General features: G+C 35.6%; 1 protein-coding gene across 6 annotated transcripts; it reads left to right on the forward strand.

Moving 5' to 3' along the window:
* Positions 1–8,428: 8,428 nt before the first annotated feature.
* LOC306859872 (PAN2-PAN3 deadenylation complex catalytic subunit PAN2-like) lies at positions 8,429–23,318 on the forward strand. Of its 6 annotated transcripts, none has more exons than XR_013783337.1 (26): positions 8,429–8,500; positions 9,201–9,501; positions 11,264–11,433; positions 11,654–11,774; positions 12,233–12,310; positions 13,021–13,291; positions 14,244–14,589; positions 15,768–15,864; positions 16,098–16,217; positions 16,438–16,557; positions 16,848–16,976; positions 17,078–17,277; positions 17,356–17,507; positions 17,596–17,702; positions 18,113–18,211; positions 18,459–18,541; positions 18,624–18,765; positions 18,909–19,046; positions 19,136–19,195; positions 19,337–19,427; positions 19,918–20,075; positions 20,177–20,320; positions 20,618–20,797; positions 20,874–20,967; positions 21,627–21,840; positions 22,800–23,298. XR_013783337.1 is itself a non-coding variant. In XM_079401253.1 (26 exons), the coding sequence occupies exons 2-26, from the start codon at positions 9,214–9,216 to the stop codon at positions 22,832–22,834; spliced, it is 3,615 nt and encodes a 1,204-aa protein (XP_079257379.1). In that variant the 5' UTR covers positions 8,429–8,500; positions 9,201–9,213; the 3' UTR covers positions 22,835–23,318. The 6 variants fall into 6 exon arrangements, 5 of the variants coding, with proteins under 5 accessions (XP_079257379.1, XP_079257380.1, XP_079257376.1 ...); XM_079401253.1 differs by having other exon boundaries at positions 21,649–21,840; positions 22,800–23,318; XM_079401254.1 differs by having other exon boundaries at positions 17,359–17,507; positions 21,649–21,840; positions 22,800–23,318.
* The last annotated feature ends 191 nt before the right edge of the window (positions 23,319–23,509 follow it).

Here is a 23,509-nt window from a genome sequence, read left to right on the forward strand (position 1 = left end):
AAACCTAGCGAGTTGCCTAGGTAGACAGCATCCTAAGCGCGTGCCGGCCAGAGCCGATGAAGATGTCTAGCAAGCAGCGCGCTAGGTTTGAAACACAGCCATAGATCCTCTCCGCCTTCTGACCATTACTACAACGGTGATTTACATTTTAAAACGCATTTTACTTTATTTTAGTAAGTTTTTCTTATTATTGCGTAGGAGTTCGTTTATTTTTTTTTATTTATTTTTTTATTAACCGCATATAACTTCTTTTTTTTATTATTTTTTTTTTTTTTATTATGCAAACAAACATGCTATTTACAGGTGACAAATCAGATACAGAGTAACCAGGGTCAACAAAACATACATGACAGCCAACATGGTTTGAGTGTGTGTGTGTGTGAGACTGGGTGTTGGGTTTGGAAGTATACTAAACAAAATAATCAAAAAATTAAATAAATTAATCAAAAAAAAAAAGTAGTAAAAAAAAGTACAACAGTAATGATAACAGTAATAATAACAATAATAATAGTAACATTAATAACAAAAATTAGAGGATAGTAATTAATTAAAAAATAAATAAATAAATAAATGTGGGGAAAGTTGGAGGATTAGAAAGAGGACAAAATAGTAATAATAATAATAATAATAGTAGTAATCATAGTATTAATAACAAAATAATAATAATATTAATAATAGAGAGAAAATAATAATAATAATAATAATAAAGCTAAAAAGAGTAAGATATTGTAAGGCTGCCTCTGGGCCCTCCGTGGGCAAGGCATAGTTTAGGCCCAGGACGAGCCATATAGGAGAGGAGCTGCAGGGCACAAGGACCAAAGTCTCAGCCCCGGCCGCCACTCACATGCCATGTTTACCTCACATATGTACTGTATATGTATTGTTAAGTGTATAATGCATTAAAAAAGTGTGACGTGCAGTGTGGAGCCAGCCCAGTGCAAAGCCCAGGCCCCCATGCTCACGTCCCACTTACCCTGTGTGTGTCTGATATACATGTATGCATTTTTTTTTTTCCTCTCTTTTTCCCCTTTTTTTTTTTTTTACTTTTCCCTCCCCTCCTCTCCTTCCTCTTCCCTTGCTAGTTTTAAAATAGATGTATGTATACCGTCTAGTGATGCATTAAAAAAAACAAGGCATGTAGTGCTGAACCAGCCAGAGGCAAGAAAACCAGGCCAAAGCTGGTACAGGTTGGAGATACAAGGCCCCCGGCCCCACAGCACACCCACCAACCACTAAACCCAACCACACAGGGCCACAGCCAACTGAGGCCCAGAGGCGTGAAAAGAGAAAGAGAGAAGAAAAGAGAGAGAAGAAAAAATAAATAAATAAATAAAAAGTGCAGATAGCAGAAAGCAACCGTAAGAAAGGATAGAGAAAGATAAAAAAAAAAAAATAATAATAATAATAATATTAATAATAGAAAAATATTTTAAGTTTTTGATTTAGTTTGATATTAGCCTTTGTTGCTACCTCTTCCTAACCCTCCTCCCCCAAAATCTTATGTAGATATTGATGAATGGTGTGTTGTTGAGGGTGGCTTCAGACAGAGAGGGTCAACGGATTCATGATTGATGGAAGTTTATGAGAGATAACAAAGAGGGGTTCAATTCTGTTGTATTATTTTGAGTGGAAGTTGACAGGTTTTCCATGGAGATGTAGTCTGTTATTAAGTTTTTCCAAGATGAAATATGTATGCTATTCCTTGATTTCCAGTTCATGAGGATAGTTTTCTTGGCGATAGTTAGAGCCACTAAGAGTAATTTACTATCTGTATCGTTTGAGTTGATTATGGATGTGTCACCTAATATACAGAGGGAAGGAGACAATGGGATGTGACATCCCATATGGTTGGATAGTGACTCAGTAACATTTTCCCAAAATTCTTTAACTGGGGTGCAATGCCACAAGGCGTGAAGATAGGTGTCTGGGGTGTTTTGTGTACAGTGTGAACATGTTTCTGAAGTAAAACCCATTTTAAATAATTTTCGTCCAGTAAGGTGAAATCTATGAAGTATTTTATATTGTATAAGTTGAAGATTGGCATTTTTCGTCATGAAGTAAATGTTTTTGCAGATTTGTGTCCAGAAAGTGGCATCAGGGGCAATAGATAAATCTGATTCCCATTTAACATTTGGTATACCTAATGTATTGTCCGATTTTGATATAATTCTGTATATTTTGGAGAGTAGTTTTTTAGAAGAAGAAATATTTAATAGCGCTGATATTGGGAGGGGGAGGTCTAGATTAATTGTCCTAGTGTCAATTTTTGATTGAATTGATGATTTGATTTGTGAGTATTCCAAAAAACAATTGCTCCCAATGCCATATCTCTGGACCAAGTGGGAGAATGGTGCCAGGTTATTATTATGAAAGATATGCTGAAGTTGTGTGATTCCCTTTTCTGCCCATGTGCGTAAATTGAGTGGCTTCTTGTTAGCTGTAAAATCTGGGTTATTCCAAATTGGGGTGTATTTAGATGGTGCAAGAGGAGAGTTTGTGATTTGATGGAATTTCCACCAGGCTGTCAGAGCTGCTGCTATTGTCGGCATTTTAAAACAGTGATGCTTTTTGATTGTCTGATTGTAGAAGGGTAAATCTGAAGTATTAATGTCCTTACAAATTGTTTGTTCAATATCTAGCCATGTGCTTTCTGATGAGTTAGGTTGAATCCATTTGTGTATATTTTGGAGCTGATTGGCCAGAAAGTAGTGGTAAAAATGTGGTGCTTCCAGTCCTCCTTGTGTTCTCTGTTTCTGTAGGGTGGTCAATTTGATTCTTGGGGTCTTGTTTTTCCAGTAAAATTTGGTAATTATTGAATCTAGTGATTTAAACCAGGAAAGGGTGGGTTGTGTTGGTGTCATTGTAAATAAATAGTTTAATTTAGGGAGTATAGTCATTTTAATTGTTGATATTCTGCCCATAATAGATAGTGGTAGGTTCATCCAGCGTTGAAGATCCTCGTCTATTGTTTTAAGTAGTGGAGTGTAGTTGAGTCCAAACAGCTCTGACAGCCTGGGGGAAACATTAATACCTAGATATTTGATATGATCGGTGCACAGAGGAATTGGTAATGTATGGGATGTCACATCCAAACTAGTGGAATGTAATGAAAGTATAGCAGATTTACTCCAGTTGATTGAGTATTCAGAGATATTTGAAAAAGAGTCAATGAGTTTAATCGTTTCTTGTAATGATGATGGAGGATCTTGTAAATATAATAATATATCATCAGCGTAAAGACTTATTTTGTGGTGTATATTTAGTGTTTGAATACCTTTTATGTTGCTGTTTTGACGGATGGCTGCTGCTAATGGTTCAATGAAAATGGTAAAAAGTGAGGGGGAGAGTGGGCATCCTTGTCTAGTCCCGCGGTGCAGTGTGAAGCTACGTGATGTTAGTCCATTGGTGATGACGGTGGCTAAAGGTGATGTATATAGAATTTTAATCCAATTAATGAACGACTCCCCAAAACCAAACCTCTCTAATGTGGAAAACAGGAATTTCCAGTTTACTCTATCGAAAGCTTTTTCTGCATCAAGAGTGACTATGATGGTTTTGGCTTTGTGAATTGATGAATAATACATTAAGTTAAAAAGTCTACGTGTGTTGTTAGATGCAAGTCTACCTTTAATGAAACCAGTTTGGTCTGGATGTATTATAGATGGTGTGACTTTTTCTAATCTATAGGCTAGTGCTTTGGCGATGATTTTAATGTCTACATTGATTAGGGAAATTGGACGATAGCTTGACGGTTGTGTTGGGTCTTTATTGGGTTTGAGAAGAAGCGAAATTGTAGCTGTGTTCATATTATCTGGGAGTTTTGATTTTTGTTTTGATTCATTTGTCATTCGGATAAAGAGTGGTGATAAGATGGACCAAAAGTGTTTGTAGAACTCAGCAGGGTATCCATCAGGACCTGGTGCTTTATTATTCGGCATAAGTTTGAGGGCATTAAAAAATTCATGTTCTGTTAACGGAGATTCAAGAGTAGGAGTTCGTTTAGATATGTCAGCATGTAAGGAATAGGCTATGTCGGATAATTTATAATTTTATTTTCAATAATTATTTTTTTTATTCTCTCTCTCTCTCTCTCTCTCTCTCTCTCTCTCTCTCTCTCTCTCTACAGGCCTATAATATAATTTAGCCTGTCAATATAATATAGTAGTAAGAAATATAATTTACTGTGTTTGTATTGTTTCTTTTATCTTTTAATATGTTTGTATCTTCATAATTCTTAGCTTGTAGTAAAGTATATTTTATTACACTTCCACAAGTACTGATATTGATGTTGTACATTTGACAAATGAAACTTTTACCATTTTAAAAATATTAATGGAGTGTATTAAAAATATTTAATGAGTGAAAGAAGTTATCAGAGGTGATATCTAGAGTTTTTCTAGATTCACTGGTAGTGGCAATATTCCTACTTCCTTCTCACATACTGTGACCACAGGAAAAATTTCACACATATGTCATAATGAGAAGACTGATAAGAAAGAGTATAGTTAAATATTTTAGCAGTGATGTCAGAACATATCTGATGGTGATGATCCTTGCACTCTATTATTATTATTTATTTTTTTACAATTTTCTTTTAATATATTATTATTTTGTTATTCTTGCCTATGTTTCTTTCCTGTCAAAAGGAAAAAACGTGGAACAAGTCAATAATGTGAACTCTGTCTTTGCTTGTCTTGTGTGTTTGTTGGTAAACCAAGTTCCCTTTTGTAGTTATGGCATAATTCTTGGCAGGACAGTACACACACATTGCTGAGAGAACTGAGCGGTGACAGAGTCTCTGAGTTTGGGACATATTTTGCAGGAAGCTTCATACTGCCGTAAAACTTAGCATGAATGTTTATGGAAATCACATCTTCCCTCTCTTTTAACAGAGAGCTGTTGACCAGACTGGGAAATTTGACCACATTCGCTCAGTCATTTCCTTGTTGATTAGTGCTAGTAAAGTAATTTACCTTCATGTTAGTTCTTCAATTAATTTCTTTGTTCCCTCAACAAACAATACACATGAACGAAGACAACAGAAGACTTGACTTCTCGATATATTTATTAGCTTACACACTTCTTTGGAAATAATTTAAAAACATGTTACACATTGTAATAAAATCGTATAATAAATAAGAACACAATAAATAGTTCTATAAATATTTCACCTCATGTCAAGCATGAACTCTTAATGTTAACGCAAGATGTTATTAAATTCATGTTATTATAACACAGGAGAACCTTTGTAGAAGCAGCAAAAGCTGTTTGAACGTTTTGACCAACATGGTCACAACTGACATATATCTGTCTCTTTCCTCTCAATCTAACACTGTTTCATCTCAACTTTAGGAGCTTCTGTGGACGCCAGAAATGAGAAGACGCGTGCAGATATGATAGAAAAGGAGTAGAGCCTTTCCATGCTGTCCAGACACAGAGCGTTGTCATACCAGTTCACGGCAGTCAAAGGATGGTCCACCACTGGTTCCTGATCATCAAACAAGAACAATAATGAAATTAAAAGTGTTTACTAGAGAAACCCATGCAGCAATAATTTACATACGAAACTTTCCAGGAGGATAACAGATAAGGATGTGGGAACAACTTTGTGCCTCTTGCTGGTGGCAGGTGTCCAGACATTATATCAAAAGTAAGTACATGAAACAATAGCAAAGATTTTAAATAAAACCAGACATACCTTAAGCATGCGCAGGAGGTCTCTGGTTACCTCTGCGATCTCGTTGGCACGCTTTCTCCACTTACTGCAAGCTGAATTCTCAAACACGCCATTCTTTTGGAAAATTCTGGTGTAGTTTTTCAGAGCAAGAATAATTCTTGATTGACAAGTCTGAAATGCAAGACACATAGGGACAAATTACAACATATGACAAAGAAACACACTTTTTTTGTATAGACCTTAGTCAGTTTAGACCAACGCCATATTGAATTTTAAGTGCATGAAAGCGAGGCTGTCAAGAATACATGCTGTATAAAAGTTTAGAACTTTAAAAACGTTTTTTCTTAAAAACACTTCATTAGGTGAACAATTGGAATTTTGTTAAATAGCATTCTCATCCCTGTCAAAAATTAAATATGGCTTTACACTACTAGCCTATATAACATAGTTGATCTACAAGAGAAATGAGAAAATCATATAAAAACATGCATCTGAATTATTCCGTTATTTACCTCTTTGTTGCTTTGAAGGCTCAGTGGGTCACATGTGTCAATCGGTCTTATAGACACTGGAGGGTCATCAATGATACTTGAAGTATTTGGAGACTCAACCTGCAGAGAGCATATCATGTTAATGTTAACATGTTCACATGTTAATAACATTATTATTATCAAGAACTCATGAAGGCGTCTGAAAAAAGGTTAAAAGAAAGGAAGATAAGTTATCAAAGTAATATGTCATCCTTGATGTACGTACCGCGTTGTATAAATCTCTCGCCATCTCATTGAGTTTGATGGACAGCGCTTTACACTCCGAGAAGTTCACCTCACCGGCTGAGCGCGCCGGAGCTCCTCTGGTGCCTGACAGCGCAGATAACGCCACGCAAAATACCAATAATAATGATGAAGCCATAGTTACAAGATGTCCTACAGAATCTGTTACAGTTTATCCTTTCTTCTGCACCTGCTTATAAAGCAAATTGCTTGTAGTGACAGCATATCTCATCCTTATTTATATTGGGGCGGTGAGTCACCAGGATTTTCCCCAGGTGCAAGAGTTTCGATTTCATAAAACTTTTAATATATATATATAATTTATAATAATGGGAGAATTGTTATTTCTGGGAGAAGAATCCCTTTAAAGGTATATGTCCTTTTTACAAAATGCATATTATGGGCCATAAATAAATGTTGCATTATACATATTATATGAAAATATATTAAATTTGAAACATTTTTAAACAATTAAACAAAACATTTAAATACATGTTTTTTAATCAAATTCAATTATATAGTTTTTACATTTCAATGCAAATAAATAAATAAACAAATAACAACAATTGCAATAAATAAATAAATAAATAAAATTAAAAATGAACATATGCTTCAGCAGCATGACCCCCCCCCCCCCCCCCCCCCTTGTTATATGGCATGACTGGCCAAACCAAAGGTCATCACAAACTAACTTGAAATGCTACAAAAAATGCTTTATTTAAATGTCACTGAATCATTTACACACACACACATATAGAAATTGTGTATGTGTGTGTTTTATATTTTGATTTTACAATTGACATAAATGATGTTTTTACATTTCTTTTGTTTATTGTATTTCTCACACTGGCGTAGAATGTTTTTCCTATGGTACTGCTGCTGATTGTGGTGTGAGGTCAAATATGAGTGGAATTTTCTTGAAAATATTCTAACAAATATTATTAGTTGTATATTAAATTTTAAATTTAAAAGAATTGCCATCAACCAGTGCACTGAGACACTGTACTAAAAAGAGGGCACACCAAAAGCGATAGGGGAAGTCTATTTCTGTAATCAATAGACCTACAGTAATACTGAACCATGCTATACTAACCTTGTATTGTTATAAACAATTTTACAGCTCCAGGTCCAGCTATTTATTTATGTATTTATGGTAATTATATAGGAATTGAGTTTTTATTGATTGGTTGATGGAGGGATTGAAATAATGTAGAGATCTGAGGTTCACATGGACTTGATGTAAGCCAAGGTATTTTTGGAGTGTACCTCTATTTTGCTGAAAAAAATCAGCATTAACTTAGAACTCTGCATTACATAGTTACAGGAATTTTCTTCCACCTCGACTAAGCACATAAGATTCATGAGAATTTAAGGTGGTAAATCTCCTCTGCAGGTCTTCCCATTCACAAATGTTTCACCACTTCATTGACATTACTACATAACAAAACAATTCATCCATTATAACTGAAATGATAGAACTTCCAAAGCTGTAAATCTAACCACGTTTCTTAGAATCCTGAATGAGATAGTTCCCTCATCTGAAAGTTTTTCAATTATGGGAGGAAGTGAGACTATGTCCACAAACCGTGCATACAGCAAGCACAAAATTCCTTCTTTCCTGAAGACAGCTCTGCTTGTAGTGATGTAGTTCCTGCTGACTTTTTATAGCTTTTGGTCATGTTTGTTTTCAAATTGTCCTACCTTATAGACTATCTCATCAATAAATAACCCTACCACATTTAAACTTAGGAAACCTTTCCATACATTCATTTGACATGTCAGAGAAATGTTTAAGGTTTATTATTTGTTTGTGTTATTATTTGACATATTTGAGACTGAGTTGTATTAACAAGAGCCTTTGTATTATGGAGCCAACAGATGATGCAAGTCACATAATTAGCCTATATAATTTCTGTTTAGATAGATAGATTAAAGGCCCTATGATGATTCCGGATGCAGTTCGATCTAACCCGGAAGTGCGTGCTTGTTATTGTTTTGAATGAAGAGAGTAGTATGAGCATATGGATCCGAGCATAACCGTATTTTAGAGGTATGAATTATCCTGTTAAATATTCACAATTCACATTTTAAGTCCCTTCCTGCTAGTTTGTCGAAAGAACTTTATAAACGAACTGAAATCCTGAGTATAGATCTCAGACGTGCCATGCACAGAAAGTAATAACTTTGCTCTTTTATTCGGATGTATGTTTGCACGCGCATTTTAAAAGATTACGCTATAATCATTGCTTGTCTAATACCGGAAAACAGCCACACACTTCGATGCGATAACATTCCGTTTATTCACGATGTGTGCTGTGTTTCAAAACCTAGTGAACTGTCTACCTAGACAGCAGTTTTAATAAGCTTAGGCGCTTGGTTCAGAATTGGAATGTGTCTGTGGAATTCATGATGCCTAAAAATGCTGTCTAGGTAGGCAGCTAACTGGGTTTGTAAAAGCAGCAGCACATGTAGTAAGTCTCCATGACAACTGGATTTAATTGGAAGAGGTAAATAATTATATATATAAAACGTCAAACAAATATATATATATATATATATATATATATATATATATATATATATATATATATATATATATAATTTTATATTGTTTGTTTGATGTTTTAAGAACAATACCTGTATTATATACACAGAAAAACACAACATTTTTTTTTCTTTTTGAAGTCATATAATTTTTTAAGGGACACACAAGGAACCCTTGACCCCATTTTCCTATCCCTCTAACCCAGCACCACCATCCTCATGATGAACTTTGAGGGTCTGGACCCGGGTTTGGGCGAGTACACGCCCGGCCTGCATGGCGGCCTGGAGCCCGGTCTGGACTCTTCAATGGACCCGCGGCTCGACCCAGCGCTGCTGCAGGGCGTGGAGCTCGACCCCGACACGCTGGCTGTTCCCGTGTCCGAATCCATGCACATAGTGGAGGGCATGTACTCGGAGCTGCACAGCGTGGCTGCTGAAGTTGGGATCCCTGTGACGGCAACACATTTCGATCTGCAGGAGGAGCTGCTGTGGATGGGGAACCACCGGGTGAAGTGACACATTTATTGCTGCATTTATGCTACCAGTCAAAGGTTTGGAATAAATACGATTTTTTAAAAATGTTTTTCAAAGTAGTCTCTTATGCTCACCAAGGCTGCATTTAATTGAAAAAACACTTATATTGAGATATATAACTACAATTTAAAAGTGTAATAATTATTTTATCATATTTTAAGATCTAATTTATTCCTGTGTTGGCCAGCCATTAATTAATTAGGATTCTTTGATTATTAGAAAGTTCAAAAGAACTGTTTATTTGGAATAGAAATCTTTTGTAACATTATAAATGTATTTGCTGTCACATTTAATCAATTTAATGTGCCCTTGCTGAATAAAAATATTGATTTCTTCTTTTAAAAATAATTACACTGTCATTCAAAAGTTTGGGGTATCACGGTTTCCACAAAAATATGAAGAAGTAAAAAAACATTTTGAGCAACAAATCAGCATATTAGAATGATTTCTTAAGGATCACGTGACACTGAAGACTGGAGAAATGGAAAACTCAGCTTTATAATCACAGGAATAAAATGCATTTCAAAATAAAAAAAAAATAGAACACGGTTATTTAAATTGTAATATAATTTCACTATATTATGGTTTTACTGTATTTTCTTTAATCAAATAAATGCACTCATGGTGAGTATAAAAGACTTATAAAAAAATAAAAATCACAATTAATCCAAACCTTTTTTAATTAATATTTTTCTTGAAGGAAGAACAGAGTGACATTTTACACACCCACCCCAGAGAACAAAAAAAAAGAAAAAGAATAATCTTAATAAATAAAAACAAATTCCAAAATCTCATTTTGATATTACAAACAATGAGGAAATACTTGACATCATTGTTAGCCTATTGTGTCTGATTGTGTTATCCGTTTCAATATGCATTTCACTATTAATTTTAGTTTGGGGTAAGAGTTATGCCCTTTTCAAAATATATAATCATTGGAGTCCATACTGAATAAAAATGTTTGGTGTATCAGCTAACAGAATATTTAATTTTCTCCGATTTCAAAAACAGCATCACATCACTAAGCCAGAGTGAAACTAAAGGTGGTTTACTTGATTTCAAGTCCAATGGTTTTGAATTAGATATTGAACTTGAAAATATCTAAACAAGTGTGATCTTGGCAGATTATATTTTGAGGAGAGTGTTGAGAATGGGGCAAAAGCATTATCAATAAAAATATCGCTGAATTTGACAAGACCCGACTCTTGCCACTGACTGAAGACTGAGTCCAATAGCGCTGGAAGGAATAGGTGATTCTTGCAGATATAGGACTGGCTGTGGAGAAGTCTTTGAAACCAAAACATTGTCTAAATTGAAACCAAATCTGGAGGGTATTTTTACTATGACTGTGCATTGAGTATACAATGAAATACAAATGGGCAATTTGGATAAAGCTGAAGCAGGAAGGGATGATGAATTACAGGAATTATTATTCCAAACATTTGATCAGCCGTATAGTCATCTACTCAAATAATATGCATTGCTGTAAAATGAATCAGTATACCTAGCAAGTGTTTTCACCAAAAATTCTGCATGAATGGATCAATGTTTCTATTGAAGTTGGGACATTTAAGGCTAAGGGTTTAATCTCACTCCAAAAATTCAGCTGTGGTTTTGATAGCCATTGAATGCATCATCTCTGATGTACTTCCACATTGAGGTGATGTCACTTTATTCACAAGCATGAGCTGGATTACTGACCTGGGTGTGTGTGTGTGTTCTTGTTTTATAACAGGGACATGCAAGTTCCTTCTTTGGTCCGACAATGGGCCGCTACTCCTCTTTCCAGGTACACATGACTGATGATATTCGCCACATCCAGAGTATGGACACTGGGGTGCTGTTTTTGACCAAAAACAACCTCAAATGCGTCACACGAGGAGGTTTAATTATGTTTGATTATGCGTGAGTTGCACACCCACATATACTACAATGATCATTTGAAGATGTAAATGCATGTATCATGTCCATACTAGCACTGCTGTGAGTCGAAAGCTCTACAAGCATAATGTCATGCAGAACACAGGCATATCCTGCGAATACTGTAATAAAAGCTTTTATTTGCTTATGCATACCTATGTGTGGGTGTTCATTCATTCGTTCGTTCATTTTTTTTTTCTTTCAGAACGGAGGAGGGTGCTGACATGCACAGTTTGATTCTGACTGATAATAACACCTTGTTAATGGGGGGTCTGCAGAACTATGTGGCCGAATTGGACCTCACAACAGTACAGGAAACACAAAAAGTAGGATGATACAATACTACTACAGTAATACTTTAAAACGAACTGTACCTGTTTTATATAGCGTTTATTAATTAACGTTTTTAAAATAAAAATAAAAGAATAAAGGTAAGAATTAAATGTACACTTATAGTTCAGCTTTATAAAATTTATATTTTTAAAATCATTTAATGATTTTTAAAGATGATTGAATAAATAATTTAATGGAATTATAAAATAATGATAATATATATGTATATATGTGTGTGTGTGTGTGTGTATATATATATATATATATATATAGAATATAAGTATATATAGATAAAAGCTTTCTTTTCATTTTATTATCTTTATCATTTATGGCTTTTGTGGGATATATCTTAATGGGAATTTTACACTTATCTATAATAGATTAGAGGATGTTTCAGTATTAAAATAGTCAGAGATCTTTTCCTGACATTTAATTTCCACTGTCACTCTAGTTTACTGTTGAGGTGCCTGGAGTCGCCATCATGAGACAGTCCAATCGCTTCTTCTTTTGTGGTCACACATCTGGCAAGGTGAGTGAATGAGTAAATCAAAAATGGGTGTGGAACAAATTGTTTCCTCCTTTCGCTTTTCCCGCAGAATAGAGGGATGTTGTGTATGAAAAGTTTTGCTCTGAGCTAATGTGAGAACACGCTGCCTACACTTTAGCTTTAAACACGGGTAGAATACATAGGGCTTTTTCATTTTGTGCTTTCACACATTCCTAATTTTCACACAGGCTGATCAGTTCAGACTATTTGGTAGTTGGAATTTTCAGTTTGTCCACAAAATTAAGTGGAAGAGTGTAATGTGCATGGATCTCACTATAACAACTTATATAATGGTTCATTGAAAAACATGGAAAAGATTTTAGTATCTTGTTAGTAAATGCAGTTAATGTCATTTTCCAGCATAGAGTTGACATTTATTATTAAAGTAGTTTTTTTTCTTTCATTTCTGTATGTGGTTTCTGTATATATATATATATATATATTAAACTGAGAAAAAGCTAAAAGACGACAAAACATTTTTCATTGGCGACCATATTTCCCTTATAAATTTTAACATTTTCTGGCATAGATTTATGGATAACGAACGATGACATGAAATTATTTTTCAAATGCATTAATCTATATGTATAACCTTATATAATCTCTGCAGTATGTAGTAAAATATATAGTAATCAACATGAATTGAATCTCTTCATTGTCATTTGTGAATTTGTGTCAATTATTTGTCATAGTTGTCTCTGCGTGATGTACGCACATTTAAAATGGAGTACGAGTTTGACGCGTTCTCTGGCAGCCTGTCTGATTTCGACGTACACGGCAACCTGTTGGCAGCGTGTGGCTTCTCGAGCCATGGACTGAATGGACTGTCATGTGACCGGTTTCTCATGGTGTACGACCTGCGCATGATGAGGGCCATCACCCCACTGCAGGTCCACGTGGACCCTCTTTTCCTCCGCTTCATCCCCACATACACCTCCCGCTTGGCTATCATTTCACAAACAGGTATGATGCATGGACGTGTATGTCACAAAGTGGTATTTACCTAACTGTTGTCACTAAAAGAACTTTAATGGTAATTTGCAGAATAAAATACTATAAAAAATACATGGGATAGGATTGGTGTGGTTGCCACACCCAAGTCAGCTGCTAACTGTCCCTAATGTGTTGAAGAAATGTTGGGGGATTTTTGTTTGCAACTTGCAAAGTATTTTAATCATCAAGTAGTGGTCTTCTTTGGATTACCGTTGTTGTTCCCAGCCTCACATTTAATCTAGTTCTTTTCTTCTGAAGCTTACTGATGTTATTGCAGTTTTTCAGCATTCAAAAGTCCCACCTTACTTTCATTTCCCCTTTGGTTGTTGTCATGTTGTCACATGAACAAATCATGCTGAAGGTGCTAAACAGCATTTCTGACATGTTGTACAAAGTACTTGGATTGAAAACATTGGCTCAGCATTTTTAATGCATTTAACAACTGTAATGTGTTGTATTTCCAAGTAGAAAATTAACAAAATATAGGTGGGTTTTGATTTTTATTAAAAAAAAAAAAAAGAGAAGGAAAAGTTGTTAGAAATGTAGTGTTTTTAAAGATTTCAGGTTAAACATAAAATTGTTATTTTGAAATTAATTATTTATTAATTATATTGTGAATAAAACATAAAATATAATTTTTTTTTATTTATTTATAATAATATTTTAATAACAGATGAAAAGGTCTCTTGCTCTTGAGTTAGAAGTTGAGTCAGACATCAGATTTGAAATAAGCTCTGTTACTGTCCTGTACTAGTCTATTTACTTTTGGGTTCTTTATATTGAAATACACATATATACAACATAGCTTTGCTAACTCGTAATTGTAGTCTGGTTTAAAAAAATCTAATATTTCTAATATATCTACTGATTATTTTTTGTCACTGAGATCCTGATGTGTGAGTCTGTGTCTTTGTGTCTGTAGGTCAGTGTCAGTTCTGCGAGCCCACTGGCCTGGCCAATCTAGCTGATATCTTCCACGTCAACACTGTGGGGCAGCTGCTGATGAGCTTTGATGTGTCCTCCAGCAAACAGGCACTCTCCTTTGGGGACTCTGGTGGCTGTGTGCACCTGTGGTCCAGCGCCCCAGAGGTGTCCTTTAACAGTTACTCCAGGGAGACAGAGTTAGCTCTACCCTGCCTGGTGGACTCCCTGCCCCAGCTGGACTGGAACCATGAGCTCATGCCTCTGTCTCTTCTGCCCATGCCCCTCACCAGTACCGAACCCCTGCTCTCTGATTGGTCCACCTCCCTTATCACGCCCAGGCCCAGGTATGACTACACCTCATATATACACTAGGGTCAGTAAGATATTTTAATGTCTTTGAAAGAAGTCTCACAAAAGCTACATTTACTTGATCAAAATACAGTAAAAACAGTAATACTGTGAAATATTATTAAAAAAAAAATTTAAATTCATTTTAATGTATTTTATACCTGTGATGGCAAAGCTGGATTTTCAGCGGCCATTACTCCAGTTTTTACTGTTTTAATATGACAATTAATATGCTATAGAAACAGTTAATATTATTATTTAACATTATTATTATTATTATTATTATTATTATTTATCAACAACATTGAAAACCATTTTGCTACTTAATATTTTTGGGGGATTTGATGACTAAAAACAGCATTTATTTGAAATAAAAATCTTTTTTTAACATTGTAAATTCTTTACTGTCAATTTTGATCATTTGAATTCATCCTTACTGAATAAAAGTTTTAATTTCTTTCTGACATCAAGCTTTTGAACAGTTGTGTATATGTAAATATTTAAAAGTAATAAGTAAAAGATGTAGTGCTTGAAGGTACATTGAGATGAAGTGCTATTTTATATCAATTTGATATGTATTATTACATTTATTTTGTTATACAATTATTTATTTAGATTTTGTTCATATCAGATGTAAACTTGGGTCACATTTGTAATCCAGTTGTGTCCAAGCATTATTTTTTTTTTTACATTGGCAGTCACATTATGAGTCAAAAAATAGAGAAAAATTGCAGCTGATATTTCTTTGGAAATTGAAAATTTAGCATATTGCATTGTGAGATGCAGTATTCAAATTATTTGTTCCTTTGTATACTGCAACTGTAGTAGGTCATCTGGGTATTCTATGCATGCATACAGTTAGCGTATTTTGCACAATATGCATTCTATATTTTGCAGAAAATCATAGAGTATTAGGGTAGGATGGTATTATGCACAGCCCCTGTATTTGAGTGTTATTGTGTAATACTGCCCCCTGCAGTATGTCTCAGGCTAGGTCATGATCCTATGTCATAGACCTGGACCTATTGTTTCAATTTTAGCAAAAATATATTTAGTGGCTCTAAATTTTTTATTCACGTTGCTTTCATTTACACAGTTTTAATATAAATTTCCTTAACAAATGACATGCTATATGGTGATTCGTTCATGTGATTGTGTTAAATTTCACTCTCAGACGGGCCCCACCGGTAGATCCAGAGATTCTTAGGACTATGAAAACTGTGGGCTTTATTGGATACGCCCCCAATCCTAGAACCCGTCCCAGAAACCAGGTAAACTCAATGGATTTGAAAGATTTCAATGGTTTCAGCATCACTAAATGTGTAAAATTGGTAAACAACTATCAAGACAAAGACTTTCCATATGCTGTAAGAGGGACTATCTTACAGTAATGTAGCTGATCTAGTGTCTCTGGTATGTTATTTGAAAATGTGTCAATCAATTCAGTGCAGTAATGCTGTCCGACCAGTAATTTCTTTATGCTTTTTATCTCTGTTTTTGCCAGGTTCCTTATAAGATTAAAGACACAGAACTTGAGTATGACAGCTATAATCAGGTCCCGGAATCTCCTATTGGTCGAGATGAGGAGCCGCATCTTTACATGGTTCCAAAGAAATACAGGAAGGTAGTGATCAGCCATTGTTGTGCATAATCCCATGATTTTTGGTGATAATTTTGTAGTACTCAAGCTATTTTGTCCATTACAAATGTTGGAAAGCAGATTCTTTTTAGATGAGGTAATGTTAAATGTATTAGAACAAAAACTGAACTGTTTGTATATAATTTAAGACACTTGAGATACTGGGTTTAGACCATTCTGATTATGTGGCACATGTTTATGTAAGGTCACCATTAAATATTCCAAACTGGGACTGGAAGACTTTGATTTTAAGCACTATAACCGGACTTTGTTTGCTGGTTTGGAGCCTCACATACCCAACGCTTACTGCAACTGCATGATCCAGGTAAAGATACCATTTTTACTGCATTATAGTTTTATACTGAATATATTATATATAATATTAAATTGTGACACATTTATTCTGATTCATAGTTATACACATTAAAATGTAATTGCCTGATATTTACCTCAGGAATCTGAAAAAAATCCCAAACGTCACCATGCTGATTCCTCTAAAAAGTCCTTGGAATTTTTGTTGCTATCTACGGAATTTTGGGAATGCTCAACTTTCACTTTGGTTGTTCCAGTTCTCTGGAATTTTGCTAATAATTAATTCTGTCTATGCTGTGGCAGGTGCTGTACTTCCTGGAGCCAGTGAGGTGCCTGGTTCAGAATCATTTGTGTCAGAAGGAGTTCTGTCTGGCCTGTGAGCTGGGATTCCTTTTTCACATGCTGGACTTGAGCAGAGGAGACCCCTGTCAAGTACACTAACACTTTCAATTCAATCAGAATTCATCCCCAGCTGTATCAATGCCTTCAGAGCATACGCACATACACAAAGCACTTGTTTGTTTTTTTAACAGGCCAGTAATTTTCTCCGGGCTTTCCGGACAATCCCGGAGGCATCAGCGTTAGGTTTGATCCTGGCTGACTCTGATGAGCAGACAGGGAAAGCCCGTCTAGGCCGTCTCATCCAGAGCTGGAATCGTTTCATTCTTGCACAGCTGCATCAGGAAACACTGGAACAAGAAGGGCCGCAGGCATACAGAGGAGCCAGCAGCAGGTGTGAAACATTCTTGAATTCAGTGCAATAATTTACACAAGAACAGAGTTGAGAACAATTTAGGATTTGTCTCCATAGCAGCACGCTGGGTTCCTCGGGGGAGTCTGTGATTGGCCGGTTGTTTGGCTGTGAAGTGGAGAACAGCAGTTTGTGTCGCTGTGGAAAGGAGACGGTTCGCTTGTCCTTGACGCTGCTGTTTACCATGCACTACCCTGAGCAGAGCACTCTAGGTCAGAACCACCAAACATTCACACATGCATCATTTTTTTTTTCATAAACTGAATGAATTAATTAAATGATCTCGTTGGTTTTTGACAGATAAGACGATAGAGGAATATGACTTTGCAGAAATCCTAAAGAAGAGTATATGTCTGGAACAAAGCACACAGGCCTGGTGTGACAACTGTGAGAAATACCAGCCAACAGTAAGTTTTCACACACTTATCTATATATACACATTTAAAATGTAAAAAAAAAAAAAATTGCGGTCAGTTAGATTTTTATTTTGAAAGAAATTATTACTTTTTTCAGTTAAGATGCCTTAAATATTTCAAATAAAGGCTGTTTACACAGAATTTTTAACATTGATAATAATACCAGTAAATCTCTATTTAACTCCAAAACAGCATATTGGAATGATTTCTCAAGGATCATGTGACACTGACTTTTAACTTATATATTAAAATAAAAAAACAGTTGTTTTAAATTGTAATCATATTTCACAATTTATTGGATAAATGCAGCCTTGTTGAGGAGAAGAGACATACTTCAAAAACTCGTTTCAAAAATCTTACCAACCAAAAGTGTAAAAGCCAAATATTAATGTTTATTTTAGGTGCAGACCAGGAACATTCGCTGTTTGCCTGATGTTCTGGTGATCAACTGTGAGGTGAACAGCGCTAAGGAGGCAGAGTTTTGGAAAGCACAGACCGAGGTTAGACCCATATCCCCTCCTGTTGCCAGGATATACAGTCATGCATTTACAGAATTCAGCTATAAATCCACCCTTAAATATCCTCTAATGCTTTACAGATCCGATGAAGCCATTATTTAAAGATGTCTTTGTTAAATGATAATTTTCTGTCATATGACAGTGAGATATGTCAGTGGTGTATTAGCAATGCAACAGCCTGTTCATTCAGCTGATCTGTATGTTATTGGTGTGTGTGACACTCAAACAGTATGCATACAACAAAGCTCTAAAGAAAGAAGCAGCTGAACCTCCCAAACCCAAAGAGCCTTTACCGACAGAATGGTGTTTGGAGTAAGTGTGCTGATTGTAGAAACGCATCTGTCTATATGTTCTTTTTATTTAAAATAATAATAATAATATATATTTTGTACAGGGAAGAGCTGTGCAGCGTGGAGGGCTTGACCTTTGACACTCAAGCGGAGGACATGAGGCACGTGTGGATCCCTCTCAGTCTGAAGATGTGCATCAGTAAGGCCCAGGGCCTGGAGGTCAGCAGCCTGTCTGAGGGAAAGGAGGTGGGTGAGCAACACCTTTTCACTGTTTCAAAGGGTGAACTTCATTAACCACATCAAGCTTTGTCATACCTGGGAAAGATGACTCTTGAATTTTTTTTTAAATGACCTTGCTCAAATAAAATGTGTCTTGTTTCTTCTCATAGCTGACTGAAAGTGAAGAGGCAGAAGGAGCATCTGTCTATGACCTGGTTGTCACCGTATCTCATATCCAGGATGCTCGGACCGGAGGAAACCTGGTTGCACATATCAAAGTGGGCGAGACCTACCATCAAAGGAAAGAGGTGTGAGCGAATCTTTAAAGTACTTGCTAGATTTTTGACATAATATGTTGGACATAAGGGACAAACTGTGTTTTCTGTCTTGCTTTCAGGGAGTAACACACCAGCAGTGGTATCTGTTCAATGATTTTCTGATTGAGCCCATTGACAAGGTAAAAATACCAAACATCAAGCAAATTCCAACATTTCCAATTATGAAAAGACCCCATGTGTACTCGCACAGTGAGTTCTGTATTCCCACTGGAAATACGTCACATGTGACCCTGAATTTTGTTGCGATATGTCTCCGTTAGGCAGAATCAGCTCAGTTTGATGTGAACTGGAAGCTTCCTGCTGTACTTTACTACGTCAAGAGGAACTACCATCCCAAGTATGATTTGCGAAGTATGTGGCCATTCATCTCACAGAATGTACTTTTGGTCTTCACACTAAAATGTATCAGTGCTATCACAAAAAATGTTTTTTAAGATGATGAACATTTATATAATGCATACGCTACTGTTCAAGGATTTAGGGTCAGTATTTTTTTTTAATTATTAAATGAATTATTTTATTTAACAGATGCATTGAATTGATAAAAAATGAGAATAAAGTCATTTATGTTGCATAAAAATGCTTTTCTTTTGAACTCTCTATTTATCAAAGAATTCTGGGAAAAAACATACCATGGTTTCCACAAAAATATTAAGCGGCACAACTACTTTCAACATTGAAAATAAGAAATGTTTCTTGAGCATCAAATTAGAATGATTTCTTGTAAAATTGTAATGATATTTCACAACATTACTGTTTTTACTGTAGTTTTGATCAAAGAAATGCAGCCTTGATGAGCATCTGTTTTAATTATTCCTGCATCTTCTCCATTTCCTCCTAGTTAAGAACCCTATTGATGCCAGCGTTCTGCTGACGGAGGCCTCGTTGGCACGGAAACAGAGGAAGAGTCACGCCACCTTCATACCTCTAATGGTGAGCGAGATGCCACATGCTGCAGACCTTGTTGGATTGGATGCAGAATTTGTCACGCTCAACCAGGTCAGTGGGAAACACTTTAATGTTCTATAATTACTGACATTTTTTGACACATTTTCTCCTACCCCAAATATTTAATGCTTTGTGTGTTGCTGCTTGAACAGGAAGAGGCAGAACTGCGCAGTGACGGGACCAAGTCCACCATTAAGCCCAGCCAGATGTCTGTTGCTCGTATCACATGCGTGAGAGGCCAGGGACCCAATGAGGGAGTGCCGTTCATTGATGACTACATATCAACACAGGAACAGGTCATAACTCTGTAGAATCATTCTAAATGGAACTCACATAATAGGGAAATTACCTTTTGAAATCATCAGGACCTTTTAATGACCTCATAAAGTGAGAACCACATTTGTGTGCCTTATCAGGTGAGATGTATTATCTGTTAGTGTCACTAGTGAATATTTTTGAATCATTTAATTGTAAGGTGAATCATGGGAAATAACTATTACTGTACTAGTGACTTCCAAACTTTCTGTGTTTTTGTCAAAATGTTGGGAAAAACCTTTCTGCTTCTGACTAGTTTAACCTCTTTGGATGTACAGGTGGTGGACTACCTGACCCAGTACTCTGGTATCAAACCTGGAGACCTGGATGCAAAGATTTCCTCTAAACATTTGACTACTCTGAAATCTACATATCTGAAATTGCGATTTCTTATTGACACTGGCGTTCGCTTTGTCGGCCACGGGTTACAGAAAGACTTCCGGGTCATAAACTTGATGGTGAGTTGAATTTTTGTGAGGTAATGTTTTATTTAGTATGTGGAAGTGTTTAAATTGTAACCCTTCACATTTTTAGGTTCCAAAAGAACAGGTGATTGACACTGTCTACCTCTTCCACATGCCAAGGAAAAGAATGATCTCTCTACGTTTCCTCGCGTGGTACTTTCTCGGTAGGTTTCTTGCATAAGGGTCATTCCGTGTCAAATCAACCAAATTTCTAAAACCTCCCCGGTACAGATTTTTGATTTTGCTAATATTTTTTTCTGAAGAAAGACTGACATCTATAGTGATGAAAGCCAAAATATTTAATGTCATTTTGTAGAGGGGGGTCAAAATGGCAAGTTTCACTTGAGATTCAGAGCCAAGGGGCTAAAAATGACTTCAGAAAGATGGCAGCACCATAATGTTATTTTTACACAGAGATTGGTAGGTCTGTTAGTAAAATCTGTTGACTTTAGCAATCTTTGTTGCATTGTGCCAAATGGTGACAAAATTTGTGGAAATATTTATCCATGACATTTAATATTTTTGCTTTTATCAGTATACATGTCTGTCTTCAGAAAAATATTAGCAAAATCCAAAATTTGAGGCAGGGACCTCTGGTTGAGCTGACACGGAATGACCCATAAACTCTCCCTTATTTCTTGACCTCATATGTTATTTTCTATGCATCAGTGGTTTATGGCTATTTGTTTAAATCTGAACATTTTCTTCAGAAAAATATTAGCAAAATCCAAAATTTGAGGCAGGGACCTCTGGTTGAGCTGAAACGGAATGACCCATAAACTCTCCCTTATTTCTTGACCTCATGTTATTTTCTATGCATCAGTGGTTTATGGCTATTTGTTTAGATCTGAACATTCAGAGCGAAACTCATGATAGCATCGAAGATGCACGGACTGCCCTACAGCTGTACAGGAAATACTTGGAGCTGAGTCATAACGGAGGACAAGAAGAGTTCCGGAAGGTTCTCAAGGCTCTCTATGAGAAAGGACGCAAGCTAGACTGGAAAGTTCCAGACATTGATTCTGCAGATGGTCAAGGTAGCCCAAAAAGTACGAATCACTGACAAGGCAGTGAGATTATTTTATGAAATGTATATTAGTGTGTATGTCTGTATATGACAGGTATTAAATAAGTAATAATACAGTGTTTTTAGAGGCTTTTCAATTGTTTAAAAGAAAAAGTTTTGCAACGCATCCACAGTTGAGCGATATAGGTTTGTCAAATGCAGGTACAAATGTCCTTGAAGTTAATTTAATGATAATATACTGTATATATATATATATATATATATATATATATATATATATATATATATATATATATATATATATATATATATATATATATATATATATATATATATAAAATGAAATGCACACTAATTTTATATAATATTAGCAATAAACAAGGCTGTCAGCAGATTTTGTAACTAACACAATGAATAGGTAGCCTACTGTTAAAGGAGTAGTTCACACAAAAATGAAGATTGGTTGAAAGTGTAGTACCCTCAGGCCATCCAAGATGTAGATGAGTTTGTTTCTTCATCAGAAAAGATTTGCATAAAGTTTAGCATCGCATCACTTGCTGAATCCTCTGCAGTGAATGAGTGCCGTCAGAACGAGAGATCTAACAGCTGATAAAAACATCTCAATTATCCACAAGTGATAAATACAACTCCAGTCCATCAAACTCATCTTGGATGGCCTCGGGGTGATTAAATAATGAACAAACTTTAATTTTTGGGTTAACCGTCCCTTTAAAATAAGTACATTTTTAGCACATTTCCATTGTTAGGTGAACTATTCCTATTTGTCCAAGAAGCCCAAATATTGACCAAATACTGTCCGGTTAATCATGCTGAATAGTAGTTGTGTCTATCTTTATAATTGCAAAAACTGAAATATTTTTATATTCTTTAATCATATTCGTTTGGTTTTTTTTTTGTACAATTTTAACAAATGTTCTTTGAACTTCCGATGCTCTTTTCCCTTTGTAGGTACAGCTGTGTTTCCCTCTGTGATGGGGTTATAATTCTTGGGGTTATATTCCTGCCAAACGGATGCCAGCTCAGCAGTCATTCCTTGTACAGCCTTTCAGTTCTCCTCTAACAGCTCTTGAGCTCATTAGATGGCAAATCTAAAATAAGGCTTGTTATACTGTGTTAATGTTAAAACATTTCATCATGTCAGGGTTTTCTCCACTGCTTTGTGTAGCCTCTAAGTGGTGTTAAGAAGAATATGCATAAGGAACAGGAAAAAAAAGTGTTTTCAGGACTGACACTCGATTCAGAGCTCATTAACCAAGTGTTTGTTTGCTCGTGTTTGACTCCACGGTGGCTTTTTCACCAAGGTATTTATATTGTCAAAAACTGCACTTAGGAATTACTGCACAAAAAATAGGAATTAAGCGGTCAATGGATTTACAGTGTTATATTTTCTATATTGTAACTATGATGTACAATTTCATAATGTGGCAGCTGAATAAAGACTTTTGGATAAATCTTTGAATCTATTTTAAAGCTCATTTTAACTGGGTGGATTATTTCAGCAACTTCAATAGCATTAGGGGAAACTATTATTTAAAAATACTGAGGGCTAGTGTTGTCTCAAAGAAAAAGAGAGTTCACTTATGGAAGGTATGTGTACGCTGTTGAAACGTTTAAACAATAAAATGCTATTCTAAGAGAACACATAAAAACAGCAAGCA

Source organism: Barbus barbus (assembly GCF_936440315.1).
Source record: "Barbus barbus genome assembly, chromosome: 40".
NCBI lineage: Eukaryota > Metazoa > Chordata > Actinopteri > Cypriniformes > Cyprinidae > Barbus > Barbus barbus.